The sequence below is a fragment of the Plectropomus leopardus genome, chromosome 1 (genome assembly GCF_026936395.1).
Source record: "Plectropomus leopardus strain MGB_pleo_1.0 chromosome 1, ASM2693639v1, whole genome shotgun sequence".
Classification (NCBI taxonomy): Eukaryota; Metazoa; Chordata; class Actinopteri; order Perciformes; family Serranidae; genus Plectropomus; species Plectropomus leopardus.
This window is the reverse complement of record NC_142176.1, coordinates 43,324,201-43,349,959: the sequence shown is the minus strand read 5'-3', so window position 1 is coordinate 43,349,959 and position 25,759 is coordinate 43,324,201. Positions and strand designations below refer to the sequence as shown.

At 36.6% G+C, this 25,759-nt stretch overlaps 1 protein-coding gene across 13 annotated transcripts in view; it reads right to left on the bottom strand.

Annotated features, from left to right (window-relative positions):
- LOC121942092 (serine/threonine-protein kinase BRSK2-like) overlaps positions 1–25,759 on the bottom strand; it is a 229,041-nt gene that overhangs the window by 59,117 nt on the left and 144,165 nt on the right. For all 13 annotated transcript variants that reach the window (XM_088081516.1, XM_088081531.1, XM_088081569.1 and 10 more), the window contains exons 5-11: positions 19,719–19,835; positions 13,598–13,631; positions 11,971–12,039; positions 3,771–3,917; positions 1,921–1,952; positions 592–756; positions 217–314 (exon numbers count right to left, since the gene is read on the bottom strand). In XM_088081516.1, coding sequence (XP_087937642.1) covers positions 217–314; positions 592–756; positions 1,921–1,952; positions 3,771–3,917; positions 11,971–12,039; positions 13,598–13,631; positions 19,719–19,835 — 662 coding nt within the window. The remainder of the gene's footprint in view (positions 1–216; positions 315–591; positions 757–1,920; positions 1,953–3,770; positions 3,918–11,970; positions 12,040–13,597; positions 13,632–19,718; positions 19,836–25,759) is intronic.

The window sequence follows — 25,759 nt, the reverse complement described above, 5'->3', positions numbered from 1 at the left end:
TTTTGCATCTTAGATGCTTCTGGGCAGCATCAGCTGAAAAAACAGCCAGACAGAACCGTTCGCAGTATTATGATACGCCCCTGGATGGCACCTGCCTGAAAATGCAGCCGGACATAACATGTTGTATCTGCATGATATGCTGCTGGACGGCATCAGGTTGAAATGCTGCCGGTAATGGCATACGATAAGGATGACTATTCAGCTGGACTGGCCTACCGATCTCATTGCGTGGTGGCAGGTTTTGGTCCTCGTGGCTCGGATACCTCTCCTTTCGGTCCAGCAGCAGAAAGTAGATCATCTTCTCCTGGTTTTCTCTGGAGAGAGAAGAGAGTCCGAAAGCCCGCCATCAGCTGAACACCCACTGGTTAAGAGTGGGACTGTAAGATGCTCCATCATTACAGACATATTAAATGGAAGAATTCATCAAAGTGACAATTTCTCTGCCGTCTCATATATTTCTCTACCTCCCCTGTCAGCTCCTTCACCACCCTCGCTCTCTCTTTAATCTGCTTCCTCCGTGCTTTTATCGCCTCTTTGCTCCCTCCACCCCTCCTCCCCCCTGCCCCTCCTCCTCCTCCTCCTCCTCCTCACTCCTCAGACAGCAGGTCTTTGGTCAGTTTGTCCTTGTCTCTGAAGCATCCCAGAGAGTGCATGCTCTCCAGGACGTCGGGGTCGATCTCCTCAGCTGCAGCCAGAGTCCTGATGGCCACCTTCCTGGGGACAGGCTGCTCGGGCTCCGGTTCGTTCTTTCCAGCTCTGCAACATAACACAGGAAGCTAACCCACAAGCAAAACTGCCACTGAGCTTAGATGTTCAGTCCGTTTTAGAAGTCACGGAGAAATCAGTTTAGACTTAAGTGGCAGATAACTGCCAGCTTTTGCTTGACCTTTGTTGATGTTGACTTTTATCCAGTTTCCCTCCAAATGTAAATCATATTATGGTGGAAAAAGCCTTTAACAGAGCACACTGGGCAGCTCAAACCTGAAGAGAGGCATCTCCTTCTGCATAAGAGCTGCTGATAAGCAAGCAAACAAGTTTATTAACTTGAAAGGGAAGCAAGAGCACCTGGGCATTATTGATATGTGTTAATGTGATTTCATAAGCTGACGTTTTTTTTTGGCAGAAAACGTGCCCTCTTCAAAGTTAAAAAAAAACAAATGTGGATCAAAAGTGTTTTGTGGGATACATTCAACTTAGATGTCATGAGCTTAAAAGAACAAAAATAAGTGAAATGCAATTATTCATTTAGTTATTTTTTGGCTGTTGTTTTTTTGGCTTTTTTGCCTTTATTTGACAGGACAGCGCAAGCGTGAAAGGGCGAGAGAGAGGGGAGGATATGCAGCAAATGACCATGGGTTGGAAGTGAACCTCATGTGAGTGCGAAAACTTTTTGGCAATAAATGGGTCAACCCGTACATGTTTGTGCAAGGTATCATTATGTGTAATACTCAACAGGATTTGAGATCTGTGAGAACTTCCATCAGAAACAATAACATTCATTTTAGCATCACACAAAACCATGTGACAACTGTTGAAGACATTCAGTGGACAGTTTAGTGACACTTAATAAAATTCTCAACATCAGTTTGCGGATGTTTTGGTTAAACCTTAAATGACGGTTTGAAATCAATAACAGAACTGTGCTTTATCAGAGGTCCTTTAGGACCAACTGAATGTCCTGATGTTTGAGCTGAACTCAGCCTTGTGACAAATGGAGTTCTCACTGTCAGCACTAATGGACCTGCTTCTTCTCTGAGAGGTTTCCATCACAGATCAGAAAATCTGGCTTTAATGAGTCTATTATTATTAGACTGATTCACCGTGACCTGCTGCTGCATGTCTCTATCAGCTGTTAATGCAGACATGCACACAGACATTAAACATACACAGAAACAGGGAAATATTAAAACATATACTCACAGGTACCATGTGTGCTTCTGGATCTGCTCTAACTGTAAGACAAATCAGAGGAGGAAATAAACATGAATGACTTTCACTTGTGGGTGAAACAAACATAATAGTTATGTTTATACATCTTTGATGGGGCAAGATGTGATGAGAGCTTTATCACAATTGGAACTACTTTATTCATTCATGCATTCATTCGTACATATTTGGTTTATTTGCTGATGTCAGTGTATGATTTCCAAAACAATAACAAAAACACTTTATACATGGGGGTGGGGGGTGGTTACAGTCGCTCTGACATCAACTTTAGGGTATTATCGCAAGTACAAAAAAGTACCAGCACGACTATATAAAAATACAGATTATAAAAATAGAAATACAATTATAGTAAGAAAAATAAGCCCTTGTTTGTAAATATATAAAAATCTAAAAATAAAGTATAAATGTATAATATGCAGAGTATGTAAGTGTGTAAAAATATAAATGTTAAGAAATACAGTAATAGACAATTACCACTAATATGTGAATATTTTAATTAGAATATGGATAACGTGCTGAGTGTGTAAAGTGTATAAAACATAAAACTGTACCTTATACTACAATGCAATGTATAAAAGTTGAAAATATAAAAATATAAATATGTGTGTAATGTCACAATGAACAACAGAGATACACAAAAGTAAGAACACCAATACTAATAAATACAATATACACAGTATGTGTCACATGTTAAATAAACACAGAGGATTGCTGTGGCTGAAATAATGTACCAAATATTGCAGTTAATACAGTGATAAAAATAATTAAAACTGTACATTTATTGCACATTTAAAGTATAATAAATCAAGCGGCATTTAGAATAAAATAGAATAGAAATACTTTAATAATCCCATGAGGGAAAATTTTGTTACAGCAGCAAATAAGAGAGCAGCAACTAAATAAAATAGGCACTTAACATAGAATAAAATAAAATAAAATAGCAGTGTAAATAATAATAAAGATATGTTAAGTATGTACAGAGAACAAAAAAAGATTAAAAGGAGCAATAAAAAAGAGATTTATTTATTTTATTGTTTTATTTCATTTTTTGTCAAAGATTTATGTAATTTTAATTGTAGGTGTATTATTTGACTACTTAAACACTATAGGACTGAAGGTCTGTTTTTTTGTTATTGTTTTTCCCTTTCTGCAAAATTATAACCAAAATACACAAATGCAATGGCTATGGGACTTTACTCCTAAATTAAACCTGTACAGCAGCACTTGCAAAACAAATCCACAGATGAGTTGAAGGACAGAGTAGCACCCCCAGACTCCCTGATTAATGTGTCATGATAAAAAGAAACCTAAAGCCATGTCAAAATGTCAATATACTCAGAAATTAGAATAAATAACCAGTGATTTTCATATCAACTTCACTTACCCCCTTGACAAGCTGCATATTTGAGCTAAAAACATTAATATTTATACTTCTGATTTCTCTCATTTCTAAGACGTACAGATGTTACCGCAGTTATTCCGAACCAGCTATTCAAAGTCCAAATAACTGCAGAAAGAACATTGGTGAAAGCACATTGTCTAAATACACCCTTTGTTATTTTGGTATTGTTTCTGTTCTAGGCCAAAACAAATCCTCAGCCTGAGATAAAAAGATGTGATGCAGAGGGTAGACGCTGCAGGGCCAGTCATGGTGCAATTCTGCTAAATTTAGCCTGAGCAGTCCCTGAGGCAACAGCCCAGACTGTACCAATGCAAAGCCGGTCTACTGATGGAGGATTTCAGTTCTCTCCTTCTGCAGCCAGGCTGGGCGGTAGGTGAGGTGAGGTAAGGTGAAGTGAGGTGAGGTGAGGTGCGTAGCTTACCGTCAGCCTCTTGCCTGCATCCACTTCAATCATGCCACGCAGAAGGTTCTGACAATCTGGAGGGATGAAATGAGGCATGTGGAAAACTCCCAGTTTCACTTTCTCCAAAAGATTCCTCAGGTTGTCATCATCGAAAGGCAGAGCACCCTGCAGGGACAGGAGAGGAGGGAACACCACAGCATGTCAACATACTGTCCATATGTTCTGACTATTTCATGCATACACAATACTTAGTTTGTAGAGATGCAAGAAACTGGTAAATGACATATTTTCAGCATGAGAAACTCTACCTCTGTATATATTTTTATTCCTCTGAAGAGCACAAAGAACATCTCTCGCGATGCAGGTTTCCTTTAACCCTCAAACTGCACAAATTCAAACTGAAAATATAAAATAGCCTACGTCTAATGGAAATAGCATCTTTCAAAACAACATCAGTTTTGAAAAAAAAAACTCACATATATTGCAAAAAAAGTTTTTACGATGGCATGAGGTGGTATTTCAGGTGGTTTAAAAAAAGCCATATTTGGCAAAACTGCAATGGAAACAGTTAGATTTCTTGGTTCAAAAATACATGATTACTTGATATATGAATTTTGAAGCTAGCAATCTTGAATTGAACCAGACGGTTATCTTGCAGGCTAATGGTAAACAATCCAGTAGCTGAAGTTAGCTTGCAGAGTCCCCTGCAGTGGTTAGCTCGCTAACTTACAGCGCACAGCGTACTCACCAGGGATTTCAGAGCTGTATGTCTGTCCACTTCTATCTTCTCCAGTCTTTAGTGGTACAAAAGGGAGGCCATGTCAAAGAGGCAGTCTTTATCTCTGCTCAAATCCACTTTGCCTCTCTTGTCCACAGGAGAACTGAGATTATTCATTTCCTGAATGCAGCCCTATTGGGCTGTGATTGGCTAGTAGTCTGTATTACTGTGCTGTGATTGGCTAGTAGTCTGTATTACTGTGCTGTGATTGGGTAGTAGGCCACTGCTACTGTGCTGTGATTGGGTAGTAGGCCACTGCTACTGTGCTGTGATTGGGTAGTAGGCCACTGCTACTGTGCTGTGAATTGCTAGTACTTGTTGCCTCTGGTTTTATTCTTCAGTCAGTTAAACAGTTTACATTTGCATATTTAGCTACATTTATCATGGACTGTGGAAAAAGAGGACAATGTGGTGCTAAGATTTTTTATATAAGATTTAATAAGATTTCTTCTTTGACATGGCTTCAGATTTTGTACTCTGTTAGAGGGGAGAAGAAAAAAGTGGACAGCGATTGCTGCAGCTCCTGAAATCCCCGATAAGTATGCTGTATGCTGTAAGCTAACCAGCTAACCACTGTAGGGTCTACCTGTGAACTAACATTAGCTACTAGATTGTTTGCTATTAGCCTGCAAGCTAAATGTATGTTTGAACGTACAGTTGCTAGCTTCAAAAATCATATCATGTATCCATGTATATGAATGGAGCTAGCAATCTTCAGCTAAAATGTATGTTTAGCTTGTAGGCTAATTGTAAACATCCCAGTGGCTAACTTAGCTTGCAGATAGCCTGTTTGGTATAGGGACAGTGGTTCGCTAGCTAGGTAGCTACAGCATATAGCATACTCACTGTGGATTTCAAGGGCTACAAACAGTTTTTGTCCACCTCTGACACTGCAAGATCCCCAGTCTTTGTGAAATCCAACTCTGTGGCTAAACACTCTCTGAAACATTGTCAGAATTCTTCTTCAATCGTCTTAATGTATTTTCTTAGTATTCTATTGCATGGTTCAATTTAATCACTTATGACACAGCATATATTCTTATAAAGGCATTAAAGTGATAACACTTTACTTAACACCTACAATGAAACATTATGATGAAGCCTTAATTATTATAAATGCATCAGTATGCACCTCACTTTAGTTAACACATACAATGGTAACTTATGATACAGCATGGACTGTTATATCACACTCTGAGTCCTTACTACAGGTAATTGTTTATGTGTGAATAAGTGAGTATATATATTTATAATGCATTGTAAGCCCCAGCATTCACCCTCCAGTTTATAACAAGTCAGAGCATCCATGAGACCCAAGCCTGTTACGTGCTAGTCACTTATAATAGTCTAGTATAGTAGTATATATAATTATCAATATAAGTCAAATCTATAATGGTTTATGACTATTTTTATAGTGCATCTGTAAGCATTATGTGTGTTTATGAGTGTATTCATAAAGCTTTATAAATGCATTATAATTCACTATAAATGCTGTCATAATGCATTATAGATGTGGTCTTCATAGAAAGTGTTACTGATAGGGGCTGTTAAAACTGATAATTTCATGTCCAGCAGTTTTGAAAGCCTTATCACTGACCAAAGTGTCCCTGCCGGATGGAGGAGCTAGGGCAAAGGTCAGGGGTCACAGAAATCATTAGGAATAATCCACTGGAGACTGTGAATAACACTTGCAGGTCCAAACAACTGGGAGATTTGAAAACACCATGTGGGAGTCAAAGTGCTCCTCCAGCAGACACACACTCTCCTACTGTCGTCATGTAAATGGCCCATCAGGTGTTCACTGAGAGATCATGTGTATTCTGACACAGAGGAGGTTTGTGGGAGAAATCAGTCATCAGAGTTAGTGATGATAAAGCGGTCTGCTTGGCGGACGGCTGGCTCTGCCTCTGCTTTCCAGCTGGGGAGCGTGCTTGCTGACGTGATGACTGATACTGTTTCCTCCTCATTGAGAAGTAGCGGGATGGAGCCATATGGCTGCTGACACTGCGTGGGTAATCACAACAACGCGAGTGGAGAGATTTATCTTCACATGATGACTGTGTTATGTGCTCCGTCTTAATCAAGATGAGAACAGGCACTCGTGCACATCGTACACAAACAAACAGTAATTTAGTGTCTTCTCTGAAAATCTCACTTGTCACTGTCACATTATAAAGCTGCTGCTATGAAAAGCCTTAGTTATGGGGTGTGTGCTGCAGAGTGCACGTGCTACACTGCAAAGTGAATGACAGCAGCCTCATGGCTCAGATTCACACACTGCACAAAACTGATAAATTCAAATATTTTAAAAGGGAATGACTGAAAATAATAAAGGAACAACTAATTTAAAAGCCCCAAAAGAATATATTGGATCAGAGCACTAACACTTTGGGGGAGTTGTGTTTCTAACAAGTTGTAGTTCAGTCATGTTTAATAAGTTTATTTCAACAGGAGATCTTAGAGTTTGGTGTCTAGCCTCCAGCCTCATCACTCCTGACAGATATGTTTACATAAGATACTGGCGAGGGATGATCAAACATGGGTTGACAGCAGTGAGCAACTTAACAAGACATGACCCAAAAATTAGAGGGAAATTAGTAAAGCCTTAGAAAAAAAAGGAAAATAAGAAAGAAAAAAAAGTGAAAACTAAAAACAAACTGGAGAATAATTCCCCAAATCCTCAAAAAATAAACAAATAAATGAAAGGAAAAAAAAATCCTCTTTTTGAAACTAATTTTCAGGTCAACTCTTATCACTGTTTACTAATTCATTGCAGTGGGTAGAAAGCCATCAGCAACTTAACAATATGTGCATAAATTTGTTTTCAGTGACATAATTTTAAACGTATGCTTATAACAATCAAACATATAGTTTCGAGACAATTTGCAATTTGCAGGACATTTCTTGCTAAGTTAGGTTTTAAGGGTTAAATAGCTTTTGAAAATAAGAAAAACAACAACATTTCCACGCAGCACACGAAAACTGACTTCGATCCAAGTTTCAAGGGGTTAAATATTTTCCCCCCACAACCTGCAGGTGGATCCTGGAGTGGAGGCGGGGCTGGAAGAGCTATCAGCGGGGCAGCGCAGCATTGACAGGGCAGAGGGAGAGCTGGCAGATTTTTGTAATTTAAATAGACCACTGAATTGGGAGGGTGTGTTTAGTAGATGACATATGGAGAGTGACGTATGACGTGTGCGTGTATGAATCAGTGCAGCTCCAGTTGAGTGCATGTACTAGCTCACAGGCATCCCTCCATTTGTTACTATTGCCTTCAAAGATGCAAGTGTACTCTGATCTAAGGGCAGATAATAGCTATATGGGTATATGGTGGAGTGGAGTGGAGTGGATGTGGAGAGCATTAGAGTGGGGGAAAAAAAAAGTGAGAAGGCAAAAGCCATCCAAGGCACAGTACAAGAGGAGGTAATTTGCAAATGTCCACATAATTAATTTTCTTATTGTTTGCTATTTATTATTATCATTGTTTGTTAGCTAAGTTGTTTGCTTGTGCAGCTTTCTCATTCGCTACTGCTCCTCTTGGTAATAAATACAATAAAGATTAAAAAATAGTAATGGTAATATTAACAATAATATTTTTAAAGGGAAAGTTCACCAAATTTTCAAAATTCATACATGTGCTTCCAATGGTCTAAGACAGTCAACTCTTTTCCAAATCCATAAATTAGAGGTTTAAATATCAAAGTTGTGATGTAATAGGATGTACAGTGTGGAGCTCCTCCACAGACACTAAATGAAAGATGTTTTCAATAACACTGTGTGGGTTTCCATTAACTAACTGTGCAAACTGAAATTGCAAAAATGGCAGTGGCAGCTTGCGCTGAATGTATTAGGTCACATGGCTACAATGAAATTCTATCTTTCAATAAGTAAGTTTTCTACAGTTTACTTATTCAGTTATTGACTTACTGTTATCCTCTTCAGTGTATTGTTCTATACCGCTTTTATTGTGTGTATGTATCAAACTGCAGTTTATTAATTTTATCACCACTGTACCTGAACCTCTACCATAGTACTATATTTTATTTTTGTTCTGTTTTACATATATCATATCCTATTCCTTCATTCTACCTTCTCATCTATTTTAATGTGTATGTCTTAGATTTTTTGTTTTCTTCATTTTGTGATTTTTTTTTAATGCACATTGTATTGGTATTAGCATTAGTATTGAGTATTGTTGGGGTAAGCCTGAGCAGAAAGAATTTCTTTCCCAAGGACTGCAACTGTTGTGCACATGACACATAAAAAAACTTTGTATATGTCTGGAAGAGTCCAGAGTTTGGTTCCTGTCACCTGACAGCTGCCCCTTTGTGTTGACTGTTGTTTAGTCTGAATTTAAAATGAAAGATAAATGTTGGTCATTTTGGGTAACTGGAAGGTTGAAGAGTTGGCCTGTGCCAGCTCTTTGGCCTTAATCCAACATTATATAATTTTTTTTTTAAAGCTACGTATTACAAGTTTACAAACTCACCTTTGTGTGAAATCCAGTTCTAAAGTTGTAGTGTTTTGGGAACACCTCTCTGTGGTTGATCATTTGTCAAATTACACAAATTTTGACAGAGAGATGAGCACATTTTGATGATAAAGCTGTGTTGGTTAGGGCAGAGCTGTTTCATTTTTCTGCTTATTAAATTCATAATGCAGTTTGATTTTTTTATTAGTGCATTAGTATATTTTTTATTAGTTCCAGTATCCCATCTTTTATTCAATCTCACCTGGTGTACAGTGCAGACTAGCTGTTCAAGAGCACACCAGCCTCCAGCAAGTCTGTTCATAACATAACAGCATCCACTTTTTCCTCACACACAAGTCACGCTTCCATAAAGAACAGATGTGCAAATGTCAGGCTGCCTTTATGGGTTGACCTCCAGGTATAATGATACACAAAGTTCCTGTCAGAAGTCTATTTGGATGTTAACCCTTTCACACCTAAACAAATTGGTTTGATATCTATGAGAAACTTAAAAAGACATGGCCCAAAACAACAAGAAATTATTTAAAATGTACACGAAAAAGTAGCCAAAGGCAATAAATAAATAAATAAAATGAAATAAAATAAAAACATAAGAAAAAAGGGATTAACCTTTAATTTGCAGCACAAGAGCTGTTGTCAGGTAGTTTATTTTGTATTGAAACATTGGCGTGACCTCTGTTCACCTTGGAACAACTGCTTCAGAAATAGAGCATTCATTCAGCAGACATATTTGCCTCAGGAGCAAAGAAATCAACTTCTCCTCTTTCTCCTGCAACACTGCATCAAACACATTAACGCAGCTGTAGGAGGAAACTAAAGGAGCAATCAGTCCGGTAATACAGCGTTGTCAGTTTAAAGATTGGATAGCTAAGTAGGAGCTAATCAGTGTGTTATATATTTTTTTTCATATTAGAAACTACGAGAAGCTCTCTCTTCTTGTTACATTTGCTCTGAAGTAGGCAGGTGATGTACATATATATATTTTGTTTTTACTAAAATACAAAAGTTCATAAATCCACAGCAAACTGCTCTGGCAACACAAGTTCACTTTTTGACTTAACCCTGTGGAACCACGTGACTGTTCTTGTGCTGTTTCCATGCGCCTTTCACAAGTATTAAAACCTCTGAACACTGAGCAGATCAGTCCGATTTCTTTCAAAAACATGGGGAAAAAGATAATGAGCAGCTTGGTAAAAAATGTTCCACAAATTGCAAGAAATTAGTAGATTTAGCACATTATTTTTAAAGAAGCTATGGAAAAATGTCTAGGGAAAAAAAAAACAGTTCAGAGAAAAAACTATATTTAAAATAAAATGATCATATTTGCATATTTAAAATTATGGTATAGTATCATAATAGTGTTGGGTTTTTAAAAATAACTTTTTAAAAAACAATTTTTCAGGTCATCTGCTTGTGCTTTTTTTAACCAATTATTTTGCAAATTTTGGGGGTAATTTCTTCTTTTGTTGCTCATTGCCTTCAATCTATGTTTTTGAAAGAAGTCAAGTTATGTCCAGGTTTGAATGGGTTAAACACTGGGTAGATATTAGCCCAAAATTAAACACTGTCTAAGAGTTATTTTTGGTTGTGAATTCTCACAATAATTAGTGAGATTTTTCTATCTAGCTGAGCTGCTGTTGAACAATTATGAGGTGTGCGTGTGGCATGGTGAGGTAGGAGTATTATTTGTTTATTATGTTATTTCTTTTTATTATTTTTTCAAAGAATCTGCATCTACAGCAGTTCCACTGTTTGACAGACAAAGTGTTGGCCGGAGGATGGCAAGACTTTTGTTTAGCGCTAGCAGTTAGTTGTTGCTGCTTCACATGCCACAAATATTCAAACCTTTGAACTCGGAACAAATTGGTTTGATTTCTTCAAAAACACAGGGAAAAGGCAACAAGTAACTTGATAAAAATTGTTCCTCAAATTGCAAGAAATGTTGAGATTTAGAAAATTAGCTTTTAAAAAAAGCTAGGGAAGAAAAAGAAAAAACTATATTTATAATTACCAAAATTAAATATTTAACATTATATTGCAAAATTATCATAACTTTTTGAGCACTTTTTCCATGATTTAACCCTTTATGATACCATGTTGCCTGAAGGTAACATGCTCTTTTTTTTGTTTTGTTTGCTGTTTACACTCACACAACACATCCTTAGTCATGCTGCAATACTCTAAAAAGGAGCCAGGTCCCTGAGGAAACCAGCATTGCTGTATATATTGTAACATGACTTTCTGGAGGCCATGTTGAGTCCCTTTTTCTGTGCCTTCCTCATATGGCTCAGCCCCATTAACTCTGTCCACAAAGCTGGTCTGACAGCATTTTTTTCCTAAAACCTTAACAAAAATAGATTCACAATAATATAAGAGTAAAGTTTAATTTTCAATTGTTCAATGTGCTTAATTTAAAAATATAATTAACAGAAAATTACTAAAGTGCTAATACTGCCTTGGAACATTGTTCCATTATGGAATCCCACCATGGGAGGTTTTGGTATTGTGTATCTAGGTTTATGGCATGAAAGTCATCATAATATATATGACGATGATGATTTCTGGAAATTAACCTAAGAAACAGAAATAATTTTGGAATATTTTCCATAAATTAGTGTATATAATAATATAAAAATTTTACCCCCTATTACCCCCTATTACCCCCTTTTTTTAATTTCTTACCCTCATGGGACAGTGTTGCTTTAAGGTAACATAAAAGTGCACACCAAAAATACTTTTTTTTTTAAACCAACTGGCATCACAATGCATACCACAGAGGGTTAAATTTGTCACTCTGATAGTCAGCTGGGGTAGAGACACACTGTGTTGCAAAAAAAATTTTAAAGCACAAAGTGAAGTCTATTGTAGTGTCTACTTTCAAATTGATGGCACAAGGTCAAGGTCAGTTTATCAAGTGCTGTTGAGGTGCAGAAACAGCTGTCACTCACCACTAAAAGTGCAAACAGGATGACTCCACAGCTCCATGCATCTGCTTTCCTCCCATCATACTTCTCCCCCTGGAACAGACAGACAGACAGTAAGAGATGAGACTCATATGATTCATTCTTCATCCACCTCTCTCAGTTTCCCAAACTGTAAATTGCCCTGACTGCTCTGAGTCTCAGCACCTCGTTGTGTTTAATGGAAAAATCCACCCATATATGGATATTCCCACAATGTAACATCAGCAATCTGTGATGCTGACTGCATCGCACCAGTTATTATGGGAGTGTTTGAATTTTCTTTTTCTGGTTTGCCGAACCAGCCTCGTCTGCTGTGTGTCAGTTCATTTCCTGTGATTCCTAAAATGACTTGCAAACATGCTGCAGGCAGATTTGGATATTGACAGAAGGGACATGTCCCTTGATTTTGAGGTGCTGTTGAAATGTCCTGACCAATACTGTGTCTGTTTGTTAAAACAGAAAATGAATTAAGAAGTTTAACAGGGTGAAAAAAGGTCAGTGTACTTTTAAGTCTTTAAATGTTCCTTTTAGAAACAGAAATACTACTACTACTACTACTACTACTAATAATAATAATAATAATAATAATAATAATAATAATACTTAGTAGTAGTAGTAGTTACTTTTTCATCCAGGCCAGATATGGAATATACAGAATACAATTGCCACTCTCAGAGGTTTCGGCAGGTTACAGACTTTTTAAAAAAAGTCTAAAGTGATGTCAGAATATGGTTCCAAAGCCATCACAGTGCTTGTTATAACCAACACATTCTCATTCTAAGTTGTCTTATGCTGCCTCTTTTTCAATTGACTTCCGTGTCATATTACACTCTAGGTGTCCTCTTGTGTCTGCTGTTGACATTCGAGGATACTGCTACAACACTGGGATGTTAACAAAAGCACATGTTAGGATTAGGAAAAATCATCATGGTTTGGCTCTATATTTAAAGAGAAAGACAACATCAGACTCCCAGGTGATAGTCCAGGGTTTGTTGGACGCACCCACCTCATCCATGTCAACATTGCCAAAGGTTGCATCTGGCCACCTTACAAAATGAGGCGTATTACATACCACAAATCCTTGGTGTCGGGTTTAGATCCGGAAATCATAGACAAAGTGGTGGTGTTTGACGACAGGCTGTTAGAACAATAAGTGCAGTCTTCACTTCTCTCACTATTTCCGTGCCCATGCATTAAACTATGTTTTGTTTTTTGTTTTTAATTTACCCAGGACAACTGCTGATTTTCATTTCAGAAATTTTTTTATTTTTGAAATAAAAAACAAAGAATTATCTGTTTTTTAATTTCTGTTTCTAGAAGGGACATATAAAGACCAAAAAGTGCACAAGTGAAAAAAACATCTTTGGGTTTGTCCAGTTGTCCACAGGAAAAACAGGAATCACAGAAACAAAATGAGCTGATTTTCAAAGCGTGTAGAAAGTGTAGTTGAACCCAAAGGAGGGGGACAGGGCCAGGAGCAGAGGAGCGGAGGAGCGAGTGCAGTGAATGTAGAGAGGATGGAGCAGTGATGTAAGGGCCATTCAGCAGAATGCGGTCAGAGCTGCTATTACTGTATGAAAGAAACCCAGAGAGACGAAGAGAGAGCACTTACCCTGATAACCTCGGGGCAGGCGTAGTGCGGAGATCTGTAAAAGAGGCAAAGAGGTGGTTACGCTGGAAAGGACTCACAGTGGTCAACGCACAACATTACACAACCCTACACACTCAGCCAGCAGCCACAGCCGGCAGAGAGAAGAATAAGTGAGCAGGTGAATCTCAGCACAGCCCTCAGACATAATGCTCTCTGAGGAAATACGAACCACTTTACTCAACAATCCATGAAGACATAAAACTTGGATCGCCTGATGTGGATTATTTGTTTGTTAGCTAAGTGAGTTTTACTTAACATAAAATGGCCTCAATCCAAACTCCAGTGACGATGGCTCATCCTGTTGGATAACATATGACAGCATCCGACACTGTTCCCAGAAAGTGACAGACAACTAAAGTTTTTAAATTATTCACTAAACTTAAAGAAAGACTATACATACATATTATTTCCTACTTTCATCAAGACCATTTTTTACCCAACATCATGCCAAATCATAAATATCAAATATTCATCCATTTTCAGAATTTTAACCCTTTCAATGCCAGGTTTTTGTCATAATGTTACTATGTCTTTCGATGATTTTTTTTTTCTAAAATTTCTATATACTACGTGCTAAGTAGTCTTTTCTTCTTCTTCTTCTTCTTCTTCTTCTCCTTATTATTATTATTATTATTATTATTATTATTATTATTATTATTATTATTATTATCATAACCTGGGATATGTCAATGATATGCAGCAACACTGATTGCAACAATGCACCTAGTGGAAATAGTGTTTATTTTCTCCATATGCCAAATATGGTTAAAAAAAAAAACAACAACAACGTAATCAGGTGGAAAATAGTAAAAAATGACTAATTCCAAGGCAAAAGAATGACACCCAGAAATAATACAATGCATGTTTTTTATGCTTTGAAGGCTGTGGGATTAAATATGCCAGTTTGAATGGGTTTCAATGGAGCATTTTTGACCTTAACAGTCTGAGTGTAAAAATTTAGTTTCCACAGTGTATTTTAGTCTTATTGTAGGAGCTGAGCTGGAAATTCACAGATTAAACAAAAATACACATTCTTGCCAAAATTGATGTCATATGCATCAACACAGTCAGCCACAATTATCAAAAAAATAAATAAATAAAGCATGTGTTTGAAGGTTTCAGCTCCAGAGATAAGATATACTATTCTATCATTTTCATTCACATAATACGCTGTTTTAAATTTTTAAATTTATCTCCCCAACTGTTGGTGGTGGCAAAATTCTGTTTATTTCAATACAATATTAAAATAACGTAATCAGTGGTTCGAAGTACATTTAAAAACAAATACCCTAACAAGTAAAAAGTAAAAAGTCACAAGAAAATTATCTAAAAATAAAAAACAAAAAAAATAAAAAATAAACAAGTAAATAAATTTTAAAAAAGTGCTGAAGTGCTTAAAAATTATAACAATTCTGCAACATAATTTTAAATATATGACTGGAAACACCACAAACTGGCATGGTTCGTGCACAGCTCAGGACAGGAAGGCCCTATAGCAGGTGATTAAATTTGCCCAGAACATCACTGCTTCCCATCTACAGAGCATCAGTGACCTCTGTGAAGTGAGGTGTCTGCACAGAGCCCAAAATATACTGAAAGACAGCAGCCGCCACAGCCACAGTCTGTTCACCCTGCTGCCATCTGGAAAAAGATACAGGAGTATCTGCTGCAGAACCACCAGACTACAGAGCAGCTTCTTTTCCCAGGCTGTGAGACTCCTCAACTACTCCTTCGAAGCCAAAAAGATGCAGCAGGATTTGGGATCAACTGTACCTTGTACCTTGTATGATAATTTTAGTTTTTGCCTTCTAGACATTTTTCCCAAGCCTTTTTTATTTGTTAAATTCTAATTTTGTACTTACGTCTTGCAGTTTGCAAAACATTTCTTACAGAGTTGCTCATTGCCTTTTTCCCCATGTTTTCAAAAATAAATCCAATTAGTTTGCTCAGGTTTCAGAGGCTTAAATATTTCTGAAAGACGTTTGATTGCGGCACAAAAAAAGAAAAGGTAATGTCGATCCAGGTTTCAAAGGGGCAGGTCCTAAAAATGAGCATCTCAGACATAGGGGGAATCCAGGTGTCCCAGCACAGTAAATATGAGGAAAATAAAGCATTTTTTTCTTTTTTCTTTTCTTTTTAAACATTAAAGCATATAAACATGTTCTAGTAGAAACCCAAAATACAAGTATAAACCTGAAAAATGAGCAGAGTAGGTCCTTTAACAGCCACAAGTACTAGCTAGTAGATTCAGATTTAACATACAAAAATGTGTTTATCTTATAAAATATGATGCATTGTTATAGACTGCACCTAACAATAAAGTACAGTAAAGTAAATTAGCAAATACATAATAAATAAATAATTACATAAATAAATAATAAGAAAAAAAGGAAAGTCAAAAGAGAACTTGTCTGCTCCTCCTCTGTGTGGATTCATCACAGCTAATGAAGCAGAGAGAGGGCGACTCGTTCAACAGCGCTTCATCCAAACTGCCAGAGTAAACACACACTCCATCATTGCCAGCATCATGCTTAATTATGCTAATGTATAGAAAACCAGTCGATGCGAACCACTTAAACAATCGTGTTAAAATACTCTTACTGCAATGTAATTACACCCGAGCACATGTGCATCCTTCCTGCTCCAGGCGACTTGTCCACAGCCGTCATTGAGTGACATTTAACAAATTCCATTGACGTCATATGAAGTGGAAGACACATCTGAATTTTTACTCATACGAGGATCCATCATACCTTCTTCATAAAAACTGCATCACTCAAGTGTGGAAAAGTAATCTGACAGACGAATACTGCTCTGTTCTTTGCATTAATCACTGATCGCATGTTGCGTCCCATGAAACTATCAGCATGTTTTTGCACACATGGAAACCCCTCAGCTGTTGTTTCACGCATTAATTTTGGTTTTAGCATTTGCAGGTCAAAAGATGTCATCGATGGCATTTAGGTAAAACTGGACTAAACATGAGCCAGACCAGGGCCAGATGATTCCACTAGGGGGCCCATGGGGAAAAAAAATTATATGTGGCCCGAAAGAACCCACAAACAGATTAATGTAAAATGCACCCACAACAACTAAAACACTACATGTTTTAAAATCAAATACATGGATCATATTGCAGGTATAATCTTGTTAGATTAATGCAAAACTTCAATTAATAGCTCCAACTTTTATTTACTTAAATCATTGAACTCTACAGGCTTATATTTGGGACAGGCTTTCATTTCATTTCACATTTCATTTATTGCTCAGCAAAGATGGAAAATAGTATCAGCTTATCAGGATGTCCCATTTCACATATTTAATTTTACTTCAAATCATGTTTGTATTTATTTTTTGAATCGACTCTGTGAATAAACTATGAATGAATAAATGAATCAATCAAACTGTTTATAAAACCCTTTGAAATCTGGGCAAAGTGGCTTTATTTATCTATTTATTTATTTTTATTTATAATTATTTATCTTTTTTTTTTCAAAAACATGGGAAGAAGGTAACGAGGTACATTTTAATAAAACAAATCTAATGATTCTGTAGAACAATTTTAAATATGTAATTATGACAATTATGTATATAGTTCACTGGACATTTTTCCTTCGCTTTTAAAAAAAAAAGTCTTCTACATTACCTGATCTCTTTATTTGCATCTCTCTTGTTTAATTTGCTAAAAATATTCTTCTTTAGTTAGCTGCTTAGATTTGCGGTACGTGTTAAAATTTAATCATTCAGTTAATTTTACGTTTAAACGGTGTCAGTAAAATTTAATCATTCAGTTAATTTTACTGTCAGTAAAATGAACTGAATGATTAAATTTTAACATGCACCATAAATCTAAGCAGCTAACTAATTCGGCAGATTGCCAACAACCTGGTTTCACATGTCCAAAGACCTTCTAAGTAAACTTCTAGTAAAAATGAAGTGCATGGCAACCAGACTGAGCCACACCGGGCTTGTAAAAGGGACTGGGCTTTTGATTGAGACAGGGCTTTTATTTGAAGTTTAAGGGTATTTATGTCATACAGAACTAACAAAAACCCTACTATATTTTGAGGGGAACCATGTCCCTTATTATGTGAATTATGACAAAGTTTACTAAGTAACTATAAGCAGAATAATTTGCACAGTAACTCCATGTTCTTCTCCCTCCTGCTCTGTGCAGTTTTTCCGAGCCAGAGGAGTGCATGGGCTTGAGCTATTCCACATGGCTGACTCTGTGAAACACTGGTTGGCCTGCTGTTAACGGTGGTGACTGGGACCCATTGGACGAACCGGGATCCTACAGACCTTTCAAAAGCCTGCAGACAAACACCCAGGACCTCTCTAACTGAAAGATTTCTACTGTTTAAACTGTAGCATCTTTACATGACAGACCACACCGAAAAAAGTTAAACAAAGCTGTTGTTCATTTTGTGTATTTTTTCTCACTGAAATAGTTATTTATTTATATTTTCATTTATAATATTTATTAAATAAATTATTAGCTTGTCTTTGATCTAAACTTTTCTAATTAATGTGTATGATTTAACCTTTTATTTTAAATGAAAATGAAAATGAAATTAAATGAATTAAAATGAATTCACAATGGCAGCATGACATTAAAATTAGAATTCTTCATTTGATCAAGGTACTTCTTTAGATTAAGCAGGGTTTACGTATGTGCAGTGCACTTCAACAGATGTGCCTAATGGCAGCTGCTCTCTGCTGCTCTCCTTGTCATCAGTGGCAGATTTAGTGATTTGCAACTGCCTTGCATTGATTTCACCCATTCTCTAACTTGGAGTGATGGTGGGCTGTTGGCAGCTTTAAAAGAAGTTATGCTGTTCTCTAAACACTCACTGTAACTAATATAGAGGAGTGCAGGTGATATAAAAACACTAAAAGCTGTTACTGATACAGTTGTGCTGCTTGTTAAAGATAGGACACAATATGAATATGAATTCATGTAAATATGTTTTGAAAAATTACTGCAGCCGTCAGTGTTAAAGACAAGTTTGCAGCTTGCACTTTAACCCCAAAAGGGAAATTCAGTTTACTATATTAACAGAAGGGAAATTCAGTTTGCCCTTAATTTTTACTAAAATCAAAAGCATGACTTGTTTTGAGTAATTTCTTTGTCATTTGTAGTTGGTTTTAAAGAAGGAAAAACAATTGATTAAAATCGTAAATCAGGTTTGGTGTGAAAAAATCAGAGATTTTATTTTTAGGCCAGATTACCCAGCCCTACTGGTAAGTAATAAGAGTTGACATTATGTGACCGTATATTAATCTGTATTGTGTTGTCCAAATGAATCTCCTATATTCTCTATAGATAAGTAAAACGATAAGTAAACGATAAGTAAACCGATAAGTAAACGATAAGTAAAATTTTGACTCTTTATCTCAATGTCTGCTTATTTCATAATTTTGACCTTTTTATCCCACAGTTTTGTCTCTTAATATTTTTTGTCTCATAATGTTGGCAATAATTGATAAAAATAATTTCAAATAGGCTCTATTTTATTCATTAGCATTCCTAACATTGGTTATCTAAGAGACCCCGATAGCAGCGACATACCCGAATAACTGCATGGAATTTTTATAGTAGCTGCTGATTTTAATCAACTCATCCTTCAACTCCAAACATGTAGCGGAATCAAGGAGAATTGTAATTTTTTTAAACTTTCTTTAAAAAATGACTCATAATCTAATAATAATCTACCTTCTAAGCATTTTATTTCCAGTACTAATACCATATGTTCTTTTCATTTATAAAGTCTTGAAAGGCAATATGCCACCATACCTCAGCACTTGGTCACATAGTAATTATTCTACATGTTCAAGTGATTGTTTAATGCTCAATGTTCCTCAGACAAATACTGACAAAAACTGTTTTTAGTTAGTTAGTTTTATACCTAAAGTACAGTGATTGGATGATTACAGGATTTTAAAGAAGGTGCAAAGGAAAACATTCACATAAAAATAAAGCAAACAGGATAAACACAGTGCACAGAAATGCAGAAATAGTGAGTGTCTTTTCTTGAGTGTGAGGAGCTCATATTTACTTGTTGTGACTTGTTGCACTCACCCACAGCTAGTCTCCAGCAGACTATCCCCGACCTGCAGAGATGCCATGCCAAAGTCTGCTATCCTGATGTTGTTCTTCTCGTCTAACAACAAGTTCTCAGGCTTCAAGTCTCTGTGGCTGGAGGACAACAGGAGAGGAAAGGAAGTAAAAATTATTATTTTTTTCGTCTTAGCTTAAAGGGTAACTTGTGTATTTTTCAACCTGAGCCTAATTTCCAGTCTTTTTTTGTCAAAGTGACTAATGAAAAAAGCCTTTTTTTTAAAATTGGTTCAGTATTGAGCGAGAGTGCTGCAGGCTGTAATGTAACCACTCAGGACATTTGAGCAGTAGTTGTTTTTACTTCTGACAGGCTCAGATTGTTACTTTAAATGTCTGACAAAGTTATTCCAGTTTAAAATAAACATGCAATTTCAGTATAAATAAGTATATATATATATATATATATATATATATATATATACATATATATATATATATATATAAGTATACTGATTTACTAAGTAACCAACTTAATTCAGCTAGTTAAACCAAGTTGAAAATAAAAAAAAACCCCTGACTTATTTTTATACTTTATTTGAATGCTTAATGTTGCTTCAACTCAACAATTCACAAATATTGACTTGGCTCAACTAAAATATCTATCTCGTGAGCAACTGTGGCTTACGTCTTAGGAGTCTTACGGAAATGACTGCCTTCAGTTCATCCCATTCTTGACTTGACAGCCAGTCTTGCATATTCCCTCTGTAGTCCTACATACATGTGCATAGGCCTTTATTTTGGCTATTTATACTAGCTTCTGTTTTCCTTACTTTTTCAAATGTTTTCTCAATTTAAATGCTTAGTTTATATTATTTTAGTATGCAAAATAAACATCTGTAAAAATATGGGGTCACTATTTACACTAGTTTGTGTTTTTCCTTACTTTTTCTAATGCTTTCTTTATTTAAATGCTTAGTTTATATCATTTTAATATGCAAAATAAACACCTTTAAAAATTTATGGTTGCACGCATTTATTTTGAAGGCTAAAAATGCAGTGTGCCTGCACATGTGGAATGCCGACGTGCTAGCCAACAGCAGTCGCTGTGTTCTCAAAACCTGATTAACAGCCACTTTCAGTGTTTGAAATTGGACCATAAAATTTAGCAGTAAGCTGTTTTAGTTGCATTATTGTAGTCTATCTGGATTGCACAGTGGACACATCTGCTTTGTATGAAGCAATGTCAGACGTCAGGTCAAGGTTGGACATCTTGTGCAAAATGTCGACGGAAAGGTGAGTACTGAGAGATGTAATCTGATGAGAGGGACTCGTAATCACAATTTAAAGCCATCTTGGCCTATATTAAGTTATTTGGATTGTACATCATTCAGCATTAAAAATATGTAAGGCTTTTTCCATCCATTTGAGTTGCTCAACTGTTGTTTCAGTTAAGTAATGTTGGTCTTTTCTTTGCATTGACAAGTCTAAGTGTACCGCCATTTTCTGAAGTCAGAATTTGAAACAACAGCTATCTAATGTTAGGCAGATTTTTATTTTTTTTTTGTTAATCAGTTATATTAGATTGTTTGAATTGTCTAACACATTTCTAAGTTTATTGTATCAATGGTGTTGTCCATGTTTAGTCAATGGATCTCTAGTGGTCTCTCAACCTTGTGAATTGGTAATGCTATCTTAGCTTGGCATTTTTAAGTTAATTTCATCTTGTTTTTTCCCCACGTGTTGGTCAATGTGAGTCCACTTTTGCCAACCACATAATTTGTATGCAAGTTTCTTTTCAAGCAATAATAACATGTAAAATTGATAGATTTCTCATCACCCGTGTTTTCAGCAACATTTTGTTGTTCTAGGTGGAGAGTGGCTGTGGCTCAGTTCTTTACTTGCTTTTATACTTGCTTGCTTTTTGAAAAAAGTTGGAAGCAATTTTAAACTAGCACATTTGTGTGTGTTATGTATGAAAATTCTCTGAAAAGTGATTGATATTTTGTTTCTAAAAGAGTTTAGATTTGTAGATGACATATTTATCAAATAAAGTAGATTAATGAAAAACTGAAAACAGGAATTTATTGCAGCACGAGACACTGGAAATATCTCTATTATTTTCTTTTTCTTCAGAAGTGTACCTTTTACAGTAGCCATTTAGAAGTTTTTTTTACTGAAACTGTATTGTACCTTTTCACAATGAATTGGTGCTGTAAAATGTGCAAATTGAAACCCTGAGAAGGACTGAGCTTTTGAAACATTATAGACTGTGGCATGTGCATAGTGGACAGTTTCTGCCATGTCTACATTGGGAATGTTATTGCTTTTTCAAAACATGGGGCAGCCTTAACTCAAATATGACAAGAAGCCATTCATCTCATGAAATGTGGAAGGAAATGATGTCTTGTCTTTTAAATGTCCATGCTGCATTTTAAGCACCATCTTCACAGACAGGGAGTACTTTGAGCATATTGGCTATCATTTAAAAAAGCAAGAAACTGTCACGTGTTTTTTTGGGAAACTGCCACTTCAAAACAAACATTCATGGTACATTTGCCTCTCGTAGGAGCCGGAAACACACTCCTCACTCATTGGCTGACTTCAAGGCAGAGCTTTTACACAGGTATGCAAATCCTGTAAACACAGGGGATGATCTTGCTGATGAAGAAGATGTTGAGAGTGGAGACGTTTAAGATGAAGAAATTAAATAATTACCTAACTTAAATGAAGCAAATCTAGCCCACCTCTCTCTGAAATTGAAAGCATATTTAATATGTCCAACAGGTGTATTGATGAGGTGGTGGAAGAGCTAAACTTTAATTCCGACTCAGCTTCAGGTCCTATTATGAAATAGATTTTACAGTTATGTTTAGAGAAGCATAATTGTCAGCTAGATGATTCAGTGATCTCTGAGACGGTGACGGAACTCTGTGAATCCAAACCCATCAGTCTAGCGTTGAGGAGTGATGGTCCTCTGTCCACCGCTTACGAGAGAAAGAAGTATTTTAAGGAGAATTTCTCTGGTGGAATATATGCTAAATGCTAGGGAGCGAAAAAGCTTCCAGTATGTACCTACTCTTAAGTCCTTTTCAGAGATTTTGAAGAGGGAGGAGATCCAGGAATTCCTCATAAATAGTGGTAGAGAAGCACAAAGCAACTGTGAAACCCAGTATAAGTTATTTCATGATGGCACACACTTTAAAGCTAATAAATTGTTCTCAGATAATTATCCAGCTATTCCTCTCAATCTATATGTGGATGAATTTGAAGTGTGCAATCCGCTCGGAAAAACGAGAAAAAAGCACAAAATTACTGCTGTTTATTGGGTTCTGGCTAGTATGACGCCATTGCTCCGATCCTCACTGACTTCAGTCTTTTCAGCCATTCTCTGCAAAGCTGATGACATAAAACAATACGGATATAATGCTGTGTTGGAGCCACTGTTCAAAGATCTTGCAAGCCTCAAAGAGGAGGGACTATACATTGCTTCTTTAGGCAGACTACTAAAAGATACTGTCTCTTCTGTTATTGCAGACAACATGGGTGCTCATTCCATCAGTGGAATTTGAGGAGCTCTCAAGCTCCTCAAAATCATACGTCTGCAGGTGATGTCTTGGAGAACAATCCCAGTTTCAAGAAAGTGAAGTTCAAGCAGGAACATTTCCTCCAAGGACAAAAGAAGAGCAAGTGCATGTCCAGACTGCACAGGAGAGTACATGTGGGTCCACTGACACAAAAACACATTTTGATGTTTTATCTGGCTACCCACCTGATTGGTTACATGGTCTATTTGAAGGTAATGTACCAAAAGAATTAGCACTGTGCCTAGCTGCCTTAATCAAGGGGAAATATCTTACACTAATAGAGCTGAACAAATTAATCAGACAGTTTTCATATAGGTGGGCTGATAAGAAGGAAGCGCCACAACCAGTACCCTTGAATTTTGCTGACAAAAAAAAAACAGTTGGTGGGAATGCCAACGAAAATTGGGCTTTGCTGCGGCTCCTTCCTCTCATTGTTGGCACAAAGATACCAGTGAGTTAACCAACATGGCATGTTATTCTCAACCTGTAAGAACATAGTTGAACTTGTCTTAGTTCTAGTTCATACAGAGACAATTTGATTCCTGTACCGTAAGATTTCTGAGCGTCGACACAGATTCTATGAGGCTTTCCCTGAGCAAACACCTATTCCAAAGCATTTCTAGAGCATTATTCTCAGCTGTTTAGGGCTCTTGGACCACTGGACCATGCGATTCAAAGCTAAGCATAGCTTCTTTAAGCTTGTTGTCAGACATACTCACTCTTTTCGAAACATTCTTCTGTCCCTGTCAGTGAAGCATGGTTGCATATAATCTACCTGATAGTAAGGTTGTCCAATCTTCATTGCAGGTAACAAAATTGTCAGAAGTGGACTTGACTGTGCTGAGAGAAGACATTAAGACAGCTGTGGAAAAAAGTTCCCTGGTGAGTCGCATTTTCAGATGGCTAACACAGTGTGTTATAGTGGCACTAGATACGCCACTGGAAAGATCTTGGCTAATGGTTCGACAAGTGGCCTCCCAGATTTGGAGAGCTGATTTGGATGGTGGTTGTTAATGGCAAACTTGGATTTATTGTGGAATGCTTAAATGCTTGGTACACTGAACATCTTGTAAGCTATGAACTGGAAAACACAAGAACCATCAAAGTTCTTGAGCCAGCTCAGTTGTCTGACATATTCTCGTTAGCAGCATACACCATTGCAGGGAAGTGTATGGTGACTCTGAAGCGGTAAATTTACTTGCAATAGATGGCTTGGTAATAGCTCTTTTTTATTTGTCAGATTTATGCTGGCTTTGTAGTCCAAGCTGTGACACACTGATTAAATTGGTGCACACCATTTCCACTAGAGGGATTTGCTGTTTGTTGTTTCTGCTATTTTCATTATTGAGGGAAACATATTATTAAACAGCTACTGAACTGAATTTCCTGATAATGACCCAAACTGATTCTGCTATCTGTTGTTCTGGTGTAACCGTAGAAACGATTAAAGATTTACATTTCCCCTCTCTCCATCTACAGCTATTAGACTGTGAAACAGGTCTAAAAATCACACTTCTACCACATAAATTGTGACGCACATCCTGACTATATTTAAAGGAATAGTTCACTTTAAATTTAAATTAAGTCATTATCTTCTCATCCTCACACCAATGAGAAGTCTGATGTAGTTTTTTAATCCACAAAACACTGCTGGAGTTTCACAGGAAAACATCTTACAGCAGTTTTTCCAGTCAGTCACTGGCAAAATGTAATTTGAAAACCCCAAATTTAAAAAAAAAAAAAAAAAAAAGCCTCCAAACTCCTTGGGGTGCTTTAATCCAAGTCTCTCAAAGCCATTGTATACAGGGTTTTCAAATCAACTGCATGCAACAGCTTCAGGAGACTTGGATTAGCAGTTTGGAGGCATTTAAAAAAACATATATTACATTTATATTACATTTTTTCAGTGGCGACCACAGGACCTCAATTGTTTGACTGACTTCTCAGCATCTGACATCTGGGTCAATAGATGACTAAATTTTCATTTTAAAGTGAACTATTTTTTTAAATACACCCTCAATGAATTGTAATTAAGTGAATCATGTTCTTTCCTTTTTTTTGAACAAGTGTCTTTCCTGTTCAGTAGAACATTAACCTGGCTACATTCTAACCAGGCAAAGGTGGTGAAAATGGCAAGGAGCAAAGTTCACAAAGCTATCAACTCCAAGTAGTCTGTCAGTTTCCCTCTCTTTTTACCTTTCTTTGGCCATTTAAATGATTTTAGTGTTGTGGTCAGAATGCTTCTTTTCTCACACCATCTTTTTCCAATCTAGTGATAATAAAACAAGATGGCAGACATCACAGCCAATAACAACCAATCCCGAGACAAAAATAGACAAGATACAAAATCTCATGCTCAGTAGCATTTGTAGTTTGATAGTAGCCTACAACTTTGGCAAATTTTAGCAAGAGAAATAAGCTGTAATGCAGATAATCAGGAAGTATTTGTATGTTTATCTTATTCTTCTTCCTCTTCTT